At 34.9% G+C, this 12,917-nt stretch overlaps 1 protein-coding gene across 6 annotated transcripts in view; it reads right to left on the bottom strand.

Moving 5' to 3' along the window:
• Window positions 1–12,917, bottom strand: part of CCDC171 (coiled-coil domain containing 171) — a 313,511-nt gene that overhangs the window by 240,322 nt on the left and 60,272 nt on the right. For all 6 annotated transcript variants that reach the window (XM_053656500.1, XM_053656501.1, XM_037132070.2 and 3 more), the window contains 2 exons: window positions 9,684–9,776; window positions 5,296–5,456 (listed from right to left, as the gene is read on the bottom strand). In XM_053656500.1, the coding sequence (XP_053512475.1) occupies window positions 5,296–5,456; window positions 9,684–9,776 (254 nt within the window). The remainder of the gene's footprint in view (window positions 1–5,295; window positions 5,457–9,683; window positions 9,777–12,917) is intronic.

Genomic DNA, 12,917 nt, shown 5'->3' with positions numbered 1-12,917 from the left:
AGGGGAAAAAAAACAAGTCCAGGAAGCTCAGAGCATCCCAAACAAGTTGCAGTCAAAAAAGCCTACATGGAGACACATAATTAAAATGACAAGGCTTAAAGAAGAGAATCCTAAAGGCCACATGAGAAAAGCAGGTAGTTACATACAAGGGAGCACCAATTAGTCTGTTCTGATTACTCAAAGAAACATTTCAGGACAGAAGGGAGTGGTGTGAAATATTCAAGATGATGAAAACCAAGGACCTACAACCAAGGCTACTTTACCCAGCAAGGCGATAATTTCAAATCAAAGGAGAAATAAGGAGCTTCCCAGATAACAAAAAGCTACAAGAGTTTGTTAACACCAAACCAGTAATGCAACAAATGTTAAAGGGCTCACTTTAATAAGGAAAGGAAAAGAAGGAGGACGATGGCAATGACAACTACCAGAGGAAAACAGTCTAACAATAAAACGGCACCACATACATATCTACCAATGTAAATGGCTTAAATCCTCCACCAATAAGATATAGGGTAGCTGAATGAATAAGAAAACAAGACCCACAGATACACTGTCTCCAAGAGACCCAGCTTTGATTAAAAGATACACACACACTAAAAGTAAAAGATGGAAAAAGATATTTCATGCAAATGGAAAAGAAAAAATAAGCTGGGAAAGCAGTACTTATATCCTACAAAACAGATTTTAAAACCATGGCTATAATAATAGACAAAGAAAGATACTAAATAATGATAAAGGGAATAATCAAACAAATATAACCCTAGTAAACATTTATGCAACCAACATAGGAGCACCTAAATATGTAAAAGCAAATCTTGATGGACATAAAGGGAGAGACCAACAGAAATACAGTCATAGCTGGGGATTTTACAATCCCAGAGACTTCAATGGATTGACAACCCAGACAGAAAATCAACATGGAAACAGCAGCTTTAACAACACACTAGATCAAATGGATTTGATATCTTCACAGCATTTCATCCCAAAGCAGCAGAATATACATACTTTTCAAGTGCACATGGAATGTTTTCTAGGATAGACCACATGTTAGGACACAAAACAAGTCTCAATACATTTAAGAAGACTGAAATCATATCAAGCATCTTCTCTGACCACAATGCTATGAAACTAGAAATCAATCACAAGATCAATACTGAAAAACATGCAAACACACGGAACCTAAATAACATGTTATTAAACAGTGAATGGGTCAACAATGAGATCAAGGAAGAAATCAAAAGGTACCTTGAAACAAATGAAAATGAGGACACAACCATCCAAAATCTGTGGGACACTGGAAAAGCAATCCTAAGAGGGAAATTCAAAGCACTATAGGCCTGTCTTAAAAAAAGAAAAGAGAAAGCTTAAATAAACAATCTAAGTTTACACTTAAAAGAAACTTGAAAAAGAACAACAAACAACACTCAAAGTGAGTAGAAAGAAGAAAATAATAAAGATCAGAGTGCAAATAAACAAAACAGAGTCTTAAAAAATGTATACAAAGGATCAATGAATCCAAGAGCTGGTTCTTTGAGAAGATATACAAGACTGAAAAACCTTTAACCAGATTCATCAAGAAAAAAAGAGGAAAGGACCCAAATAAATAAAATAAAAATGAAGGAGGAGAAATAACAACTGGCACCAAAGAAATACAAAGGATTGTAAGAAAATATTATGAGCAACTACATGCAAACAAAGCGGACAACCTGGATGAAACAGATAAATTCCTAGAAACAGACAATCTTCCAAAAATAAATCAGGGAATTAGAGAATCTGAATACACAGATTACATCTAGTGAAACTGAAACATTAATCAAAAAATTCACCCCAAAAAGCCCTAGACCAGATGGCTTCACAGGTGAATTTTAGACTGAATGTTCAGAGAAGAACTAGTACCTCTCCTTCTCAAACTATTTCATAAAATACAAAGAAAAGGGAAGGCTCTCAAGCTTATTTTACAAGCTTGCCTTATTTTACCTACCATTATCCTAATTCCAAAACCAGATAAAGACACTGCAAAGAAAGAAAATTATAGGCCACACCCCTAATAAACACAGATGCTAAAATCCTCAACAAAATATTAGCAAACCAAATACAGTAATGCATCAAAAACATCATACACCATGATCAAGTGGTATTTATTACAGGAATGCAAGGTTAGTACAACATTCAAAATCAATCATTGTGATTCACCAAATAAACAAAATGAAGGATAAAAACCACATGATCATTAAAATAGATGCAGAAAAGGCATTTAATAAAATCCAGCACCCATTTATAATTAAAAAAAAACACTCAGTAAAGTGGGAATAGAGAGAACATACCTAAACATAATAAAGGACATATATGACAAACCCACTGTCAGCATCATACTCAAAAGGCAAAAGCTACAAGCATTCACTTTAAGACTGGAAACAAGACAGGGATGTCTGCTTTCACCTCTCTTACTCAACATAGTACTGGAAGTCCTATCCACAGCAATCAGACAAGAAGAAGAAATAAAAGGCATCCAAACTGGAAAGAAAGAAGTAAAACTGTCTTTATTTGCAGGTGACGTGATAATTTTCCTAGATACCTCCAAAGATTCCAACAAGAAACTACCAGAACTGATAAATGAAATAGGCAAAGTAGCAGGACACAAAATTAATATCCAGAAATCAGTTAAATTTCTATATGATAATAACCAATTAACAGAGAGGAAAATTAACACAACAAGCCCATTCACAATTGCTTCAAAAAGGATAAAATACTTAGGAATAAATCTAACCAAGGATGTAAAAGACCTGTACTCAGAAAATTATAAGACACTGAAGATACAAATAAGTGGAAACACATCCAGTGTTCATGGACAGGAAGAATTCACATCATTAAAATGCCCATACTGCCCAAAGCAATCTACAGATTCAACGTAATTTGTATCAAGATTCCAATGAATATTTTACAAAGCCAGAACAGGTATTTCAAAAATTTATGTAGAACCACAAAAGGCTCCATGTAGCAACAGCAATCTCAGAAAGAATAACAAAGTTGGAGGAATTACGCCACCTAATATCAAACTATACTATATGTCCATAGTAATCAAAACAGCATGGTACTGGAATAAAAATGGACACATAGATCAATGGAACAGAATAGAGAACCCAGAAATAAACCTACCCCTTTACAGTTAACTAATATTCAACAGAAGAAGCAAGCACATACAATGGGCTAAAGATAGTTTATACAATAAATGGTGTTGGGAAAATTGGACAGATATGTGCAAAAAAAATGAAACCAGACCACCTTCTTAAATCACACACAAGAATAAATTCAAAATGGATCAAAGACATAAATGTTAGAACCAAAACCATAAAAATCCTGGAAAAAAACATAGGCAGTAAAATCTTGGACATTGCTTGTAGCATCATTTATTGGATATATCTCCCCAGGCAAGGGAAACAAAAGAAAAAATAAACAAATGGGACAACATCAAACTAAAAAGGTTTTGCACAGCAAAGGAAATTATCAACAAAGTAAAAAGACAAGCCATAGAATGGGAGAACATGTTCGCCAATACATCTGATAAGGGTTCATATCCAAAATTCATAAAATGTTTGCAAAGCTCAACATCAAAAAAGACACAAACAACTCAAATTAAAAAATGGGCGAAGGACCTGAATAGACACTTTTCCAAAAAGGACATACAGATGGCCAATAGATAAATGAAAAGATTCTCAACATTACTAATCATCAAAGAAATACAGATTAAAACCACAATGAGATATCTCACACCTGTCAAAATGGCTGTCATCAATAAATCAACAAACAATAAGTGCTGGCAAGGTTATGGAGAAAGGGAACCCTTTTGTACTGTTGGTGGGAATGCAGACTGGTGCAGCCACTGTGGAAAGCAGTATGGAGATACCTCAAAAAATTAAAAATGCATCTGCCTTTTGACCTAGCAATCCCACTTCAGAGAATGTATTCAAAGGAACCCAAAGCACTAATTTGAAAGAATATAAGCACCCCTATCTTCACTGTAGCTTTCTTTACCATCACCAAGACATGGAAGCAGCCCAAATGTTCATCAGTAGATGAGTGGATAAAACAACTATAGGACATTTACACAATGAAATACTACTTGGCCATAAAAGGAAAAGAAGAAAATTTTACCGTTTGCGACAGTATAGACAGACCTAGAGAACATTATGAAATAAGCCAGTCAGAGAAAGACAAATTCCATATGATTTTACTCGTATGTGGGATCTAATGAACACACTGAACTAACAAAGAAAATGTGGACAGACTCATAGACGGAGAATTGATGACAGCTAGTGGAGGTTGGGGGCAGGGTGGTGCGGGGGTGGGGGGACTTTGCAAAAAGGAGAAAGGACTCATGGACATGGACAATAGTGCGGTGATTGCTGGGGTGAGGGAGCATAAGGGGACTAAATGATAATGGAAAATACAATAAAGATTAAATCAAAAAATAAATACATACATAGATATATATGTGCGTACACACACACACACACACATACATACATACATAATTCTCATTGCCAACCTATTATCATGTCCATACCAATGGTGGGAAAATAGAGGGGAGTGGTTTAAAATGTTTACTGTTGCCTTTTTTGAGTAGAACATATTTCAAAACTACAAATTTCTTAAGGCGTCCCATAGAATATTATAAACAAAAGGCTTTTGGATTAAAAAAGATTAAAAGTAGTAGAAGTCAGAAGATCATGATCTGCCACTTATTAGCTGTGTGTTCATACTCTGGTTAAGCTTCAATTTCCATGTCTGTAAACAGAAGTAAATGAAAAGTAGCTACCTCGTAAGGTGTTGCATAAATTAAAGGAAACCGTGCAGTTCTAAGCATGAAGTGAGCCACAGTGCATGCTAGCCACTAGCACCAGAGTTATTACTCCTACTGTTATTTCCACATTTTGAGAAAACAAACATTACCCATCTCCACACGGACCATTTTAGGTGGCCTAGAAATTAAGGTCTTTAAAGATACTGTATTAATTCAGCAGATATAATATAAAATACATTAATACATTTACTTTCTAGTGTTAAGAACTACATTTCTGAGACTACTTGGAATAGCCGTGATACTTAAAAATCGAAAAGAGCATTTCCATATTAACCTGCACTGGGAAGTATAATTACAGTTTATGAACTACCACTGTAGTTCTTAATGTAGAACTACCACATTAATGGGAGCTACATCTAAAAGAGTACACATTCACACACATAGGTTTCATAAACTTTGTATTAGTTTGGAGCATTTTACAGTAAGACACTTACAAACTTAGTTTTGCAAAGCTCTCTTGTGCATTATGCTTTTCTCGCTCATATGCACCTTCAACTTCTTTGAATTCATTCTTGATCATTTCCAAATCAGCAACAGCTTCTGCTTGGCTGGCCTTTTCTACCTGCAAAGCTCCTTCAAGGTCTCGAATCCGCAACTACCAGACAACAGAGAAGTAATTAAAGCAAGCAAGGAAATGCTAGTAGCATCAATTTCAAATTGAGTAGAACACTTTATCAACAGCAGATTACCATTCATCAAAACTTCTTTCTTCTTTGGTATAAAAGGGGAGATAAACAAAAGACAGTTCATTCCCTTTCTAAACAAATTTAACAGAAAGGAGGAATATGAAACAATAGGGCTCACTATGCTAAGGAAGAGAGTAGGCTGACATAATATAACCTGCCCCCATCCAAGTGCCTAGTTTCGACTTCCTAATCCCTTTGGATACTTCTTTTATAAAATATAATAAATTGAGTGGATTTTTTAAACTAAAGGGAATTATGCTCCCCCTCTTATGAAAAATATCATAGACTTTATAAGCCTAAGAAAATTAACACATTTTTTTTTATTTCTGGAGATTTCTTACTGTACAGTGAGGTTTTTTTATTATAAAATAGTACTATTTGACTGAAATATTTATCGGTATGGTAATATGATATCTGGGAGTTGCTTCAAAACAACCTGAGGGCAGAGGAGTGGGCAGGGTAATAGGTAAAACACAATTGGCCTAAGGTAAATCCTAGAGCTAAGTGATAGGCATATGAGGGGTTCGGTGCACCATTATCTCTATTTTTACACATACTTAAAATTTTACATAATATAATATTTTAAAAATTGTATTCCCTATCTACACCAACAAGAGAATAGAGAAAGAGTATTCCCATAAAAGAAAAGGCAGCTGTAAAAAAGGGAGCAAAATAACTTTTAAAAAAGAAGTTTTCCAAGCAGTGTAAATATATATTGAAAAGAGCAAAGTCCAGATCATCATATGTAGTATGATGTATTTCAGGTAAACAAATGAAAAACCCTAGAATAAGTAGTAGGCAAGAGGATGGAGTAATGGAAAGGAGAGGAGTGAAAGCAAAAGTTCTGGACTGTTCAGTACTGTTTTGACTTTTGAACTATGGGGACATTTTGCCTTTTCAGAAAATTAGATTTAAAATAGTTTGCTAAAGTTCAAAAAAGAAGGGGATAGAAAAAATGTTTCACACTACATAGGTGATAGGCTGTAGAACCACAAACTCAGGTTTGAATGCCAGCTTTGCAAATTAACTCATATGACCGTGGGCATACTACTAAAATTCCAAAAGCCTGAGTTTTCTCATATATAAACAGTAAGCAATAATAACAGTAACAACAATATGAAAACTACCTACAGGGTTGCTAAAAATATCTAATGGGATAATTAATGTATTTAACATTAATATATTTCATATTAAATCATTTCTTTAACAAATGTCTGAATTTTTTAAGCACTTGGTATGTGCTAGGCAATGTGCTAGTGCTCAAGATATACATAATAATCATGAAAAGACAGAGTCTTAGCTTTTGAGGCACTCACAGTCTTTAGGAGAAAACAGACCACAGGAGCATGTGGTAAGTGCTTCCTGTCAGAGGTGTGCACAAAGGGCCATGAAATTAGAGAAAAACTGACCTCTGCTTGGGACAAGCCTCGCAGAGATGGCAAAAGACAACATGAATTAGGAAAGGTGAACTTGCCAAGAAATGAAGCCTAAAACTATATGAAAATGGTTTATAAATTAATCTATACAAATAATAATCATAAAAAATCTTCTTTCTAATGATGCAGATATATTTTGGAATAATTGAAACATTTATTTTTATGTAGACACAGCTTTGTAAATTTTCAAACTTGGTCTTTTAAGCATTATTTTTCTTTGCTGTTTTGTCTACATCCAATGTTTACAAGTAAAATAAACATAGAAAACATTTTCTTCTGACTACATTGTTATCTTCTTTCACAAAATAAGCACACTCAATCAGAAATGATAAACCAATCCATCTGAAAGAAAAATTGACTTCAAATGAACAATCTGAATCAAAAATTTTGAAAAGTACTTGCTCATTTTTATAACACAGTATCCAAGCAAATTTAATAAGAGAACACTTCAAATATATATTTAACTACAGTTTATGACAAAATGGTGATTAATTACAATTATCTGGTAGTCTCATTTGCTTTTAAAACTAGTCTGAAACTAGATTTCATTAGGTGTCCCTCACTGGTAATACTTGCCAATATTTATAAATATAAGGTTCAAATATAAACTTCTTTTTTCCTGTCATAGTGTAATCAGATATTAATTGGAACTACATAATTAAAAAATACATGTAATAATTTCCATTTTTAGATTTACTAACTATTCTCAGTGATATAGGTATAAAGAAAAACTTAATTTTGAAGTATACTTCTTTCATGAAATTAAAACTTCAACTTTATTGCTTATTGTTACCATTTTGGGTGATCCAATAATTTTCTAAAAAGAAAAAGCTTATCTTATACAAGTGTGCATAATATGCAGACACATCAAATACTTGCTTCTGAGAATTTTGCAGGTTAAAGGGTCTTTTCATTTTAAAAAAAGTTTTAAAAAAGTATAAAATTCTTACAAATTTATTTGTATCTCATTTAAAGACCTTAAAACACTAAGATGAACCTGCAAGTTTCTAGTAAGAAAAATTTAATATAGGGGAAAATCTAAGTCTTCAAAACAAACCCAAATGAAATTAAGGAATGTCCAGCTCATGGAACTTTACATAACACTTTATTTACAGAGTAGGCTATCTGCAGGTCAGACTTGGTCCACGGGCAGTGGTTTGCCCACCACCAGTTAAAATGCATAGCTTCACTTAGAAATTCCTTCTCATTCTCTAAGAAAGGAAAAAGGACACTTCTCTTAGGATGCCTTCATTTAATTCCCCTCTCAGACTTAATCCTCCTTATTATGTTCCTATAGTACTTTAGTATTTCATATTTCTATCTAGGCATCTATCTATATATCGGTATCCATACAGTACTTCTGGTAATGGAATATAAGTCTCAAAAGAAGCTCCTTCACCTTTTATACTTTCAGCTTTTAGCACACTGATAAGCAATATATACAGGATACTTTCAAAAATAAATTCATCCCTTGGGTGTTTATAAAAAGAACACCGATCAGCAAATCTTTCTGGGCCAGATGGTAAATATCCTGAACTCTGCAGGCCATGAAGTGTCTGTCCCAACGATTCTACTTTGCCACAGTAGCATAAAAGTAGACAAGATAAAAATGCACAGGAACAAGCACTGAAATCTGGCCTGTGGGCCATAGTGTGCAAACACTTCTCCTAACACATTAAAGATCCTCAACTATATCCTTATAGTAAATAGGATAGCGAGTGTCTTAACAACAGGCTACCGGTTCTAAATGCACACCTTGGTTCTCTGAATATAATGCTGTTTTTTCCCAGCTTAGTAAAATCCGTGCCCAAAAAAAAAAACTGTTAAATAAGACTATCTACTGATTTCTCAAAAGAAACATTGCAGGCAAGAAAGAACTGGCAGGAAGTATTCAAAGTGATGAAAAGCAAGGACTATAACCAAGATTACTCTGTCCAGCAAAGCTGTCAATTAGAATGGAAGGACAGATAAAGTGCTTCTCAGATAAGGTCAAGTTCAAGGAGTTCATCATCACCAAGGCCTTATTATATGAAATGTTAAAGGGTCTTATTTAAGAACAAGAAGATTAAAACTATGAACATTAAAATGACAACAAACTCACAACTATCTACAACTAAATCCTTTAAAAAACAAAAAACTAAGCAAACAACTAGAACAGGAATAGAATCATAGATATGAAGTTCATATGGAGGGTTATCAGCTGAAAGGGGATAGGGGGAGAATGGGGTAAAAGGTACAGGGATTTAGAAGTATAATTGCGTAGGTACAAAATAGACAGGGGGATATTAAGAACGGTATAGGTAATGGAGAAGTCAAATAACTTATATGCATGACCCAGGGACATGAACTAAGTGGCGGGAGACTGCTGGAAGGAAGAGAGTACCAGGCAGAGGGGTGCAAAGGGAGAAATATTGGGACAACAGTAATAGCATAATCAATAAAATGTACTTTAAGATTTTTGTTTACAGCCCTGGCTGGTGTAGCTCAGTGGATCGAGCATGGGCCTGTGAAGCAAAGGGTTGCCGGTTCGATTCCCAGTCAGGGCACATGCCTGGGTTGCAGGCCAGGTCCCCTGTAGGAGACACATGAGAAGCAACCGCACACTGATGTTTCTCTCCCACTCTTTCTCCTTCCCTTCCCCTCTCTCTAAAATAAATAAATAAAATATTTTTTTAAATAAGATTTTTGTTTACATTTTACCTGAATAATTTCAGAGTTAAATTTTGATTCCAAATGTGCTGCTCTTTCTGCTTCAATATTTTCTTCTAGTTTCCTCACTCTGAGAGTAGTTGCCTAAAAAGAAATTAAAAGTTTGTTTTAAATAAATATCACTATTTAAAGTGGATGTGGATGACTATAATCTAGAGTTGTAATTAACACTTTAGATTACCATGGCCTACTCTGTTTTTTACTTTGCGGGAGTGTAAAAGTCACGCTCCAGAAGGCCCCAGAGTTTGCTTTCTTCTTCCTTTTTATTAAGATATAACTTACATATAATAAATCACACATATTGAAAGTGTATAATTTGATATGCTTTGACACATACAGACCTATAAAATCATTGCCATAATCAAGACAAGAAACACTTCCATTATCCCTTGAAAATTCCTTGTGCCCCTTGGGAATTCCTTTTTCCCACCCTCCCCACTATGTCTCTATCCTGAACTGCTGATCTTCTATGTGTCACTATAATCAGCTTATGTTTCTGAAATTTAACATAAATCGAGTCATGAAGTATGCACTCTATTATTTGGCCTCTTTCACCAGCAGAAATTATTTTGAGGTCATCCATGTGGGGACATGTGTGGATAGTTCATTCCCTTTCACTGCGAAAGTGTCCCCTGTGCAGATCCCTGCGTGTGGTGCATCTTTTCACCTGCTGGCGGGCATTTGAGTTGCTTCCGATGTGGGCTGTTGCACACAGAACTATAATGAGCATTTGTATGGACACACATTTTCCTTTCTCTGGGGTAAATAGTGAAGGGTACCATGACTGAGTCAAATAGCAGATGTATGTTTAATGTTTTATAAAACTGCCAAACTGGTTTTTTTTTTTTTCATTTCCAATTTTATACATCCTCCCCAAAACTTGAGAGTCATTGTTTTCTTTCTCTTTTCTGGAGAATAGGGAATATTAGACATTCAAATAGGCATATAATGACATCTCATTGTAGTGTCAGTTTGCAATTAATACCGCTGAGCATGTTTTCATGTGTGTATTTGCTATCTGCATATCTTTGGTGAAGTCCCTGCTCAAACCTTCCCCCATTTTTTAATTGGGTCACTTGATTTCTTATTTTTCAATTTTGAGAGTTCATTTTATAATCTGGAGATAAGTCACTCATTGGATATATGATTTGTAAATATTGACTCTCAGTCCACAGCTTGCCTTTACATTCTCTTAACACAGTCTTTCACAAAGCAGTTTTCATTACGATGAAGTTTAAGTTACCAATTTTTTAGGCATGATCCAGCTTCTAGAAGAAGCAGAAGGATGAGCTCTGTATCTGAGAAAACACAACCTTTGGAAGACAGCACTGGATCCCTAGTCCCAAAGAAGGAACTGGTCATGACCAAAGGCCGACTCGGGGCCAGCCTACAGGAGTGCCCGGATGCACGTGTCCCGGGACAAGAGCAGCAAAGAAAAGCCTGCCCACCTGTTAAATACAGGTAGTTCAGTAGTGGTGGGAAAAGGCTAGCTTGATTTCCTTTCCTAGATATAATCTGAGCCAGAAAAAAGTTTCTATTTGTTACTAACACTCTTATTATTTGCCTAAGCGAAAGTTTTTTTTTAATTCATGACTTGATTAATTTGATTTTTCTGCTTTTCTCTTCCCATTTCTTTTTGATTACAGAGATAGTAATGAATTACAAGAGAGGACATAGACAAAAAGGGGATAATCCACAAACTTATCAAGCAGTATGTGAATAAGTAAGAAATGACTACACTTTTCTTTGAGCAAAGCATATTTGCATAACGTCTGTAAAAGAGCAGAGAATAAACACAAGTATCCTGTCTTGTCTAGAGGTCTCTCTAGACACCACTTTCTACTAACAGCCTTCATCATGGGCAAGAAGTAATTTTGCTTGGGGATTTAATCACTCTGTGTTACACAAACATGAAAGTCATAGAACATTTCTTACACTTAATTATTTGCTTTATTTAATCTTGCAACTCTATCAATAATAATTCTTAATAAATTATTATACTAGAAAAGACTTTCTCCACAGGCCAGACACAGTAATAAGTCCAAGTGATACAGGGTGCAGCCAAAGGGGGCCCCTATGATTCTTTTGGGTCTAGAAATAATTTAAATCCAAAAGGATAAAATAATACTTTGAGTACAGTATAAACTCTGGAAGGTAAAAATCTAACATTTATATCTTATACTACCAGAATATTTTGAAATAACAGGCATACCATTGAAAAATGAAACCAGTAAATATCCATAGTTCAGTATGAAGACTCAAATATATTAAGAAAAACTGGAAATGAGGATATATGATGATACTAAGGTATTATTAGTTTTTTAGGTATGATAATAATTGGTATTTTTTAAAACACCAATGTTTTTAAAATACATATTAAAGTGTTCAGACAGAATTATATGATGTCTAAATTTGCTTCAAGTCAGGTGGACCTGGAGATTATTATGCTAAGCAAAATAAGCCAGTCAGAGAAAGATAAATACCATATGATCTCACTTACATATGGAATCTAATGAACAAAATAAACTGAGGAACAAAACAGAATCAGAGACATGGACACATGGAACAGATTGGAAGGTCACTAAGGGGAGGGATTGGGAGGGGGCTGGAAATGATTAGCCAAAGAACATATATGCAGATATGCAGAGCCCATGGACACAGACAACAATGTGGTGAAGACTAGGGGGGTGGGGGTTGCATGGAGGGGAGGAGGAGGAGTAGGGCAGAGGAGAACATCTGTAATAGTGTCACTAATAAATAAACAAATAAAGTAATCGTGCTGGAGGTTACGAATGGGGGATTGGTATTCATGATACAATACTGGCCATTAGTTGATAAATGTTGAAGCTCGGTGAGAGATACATGGGGTTCATTATAATATTCTTTCTCCTTTCATGTGTGATTTAAATGTTCCATATTGAAAAGTTCTCTTAAACAGAAACAAAAGCAAAGGTATTAAGGTTAATGAGGACATATGGTGCTGGTATCCTTATTTACCCAGCAAAATTATATTTGACAACAAAAAAAATCATTAGAATGAATTAAGTCATTCATACCCAAACAAAAAAAAGTAAATGAGAAGATAGGACTTCAAATCAATCAATTCCTAATTGTTGGGATATTAAGAGAAATCACTCCCTGGCTGGTGTAGCTCAGTGGATTGAGCACGGGCCTGCGAACCAGATGATTGCAGTTCAATTCCCAGTCAGGGCACATGTCTGGGTT

The sequence above is a fragment of the Artibeus jamaicensis genome, unplaced genomic scaffold (assembly GCF_021234435.1).
Source record: "Artibeus jamaicensis isolate MK-2021 breed Jamaican fruit bat unplaced genomic scaffold, CSHL_Jam_final scaffold_1964, whole genome shotgun sequence".
Classification (NCBI taxonomy): domain Eukaryota; kingdom Metazoa; phylum Chordata; class Mammalia; order Chiroptera; family Phyllostomidae; genus Artibeus; species Artibeus jamaicensis.
This window is presented reverse-complemented; position numbering and strand designations above follow the sequence as displayed.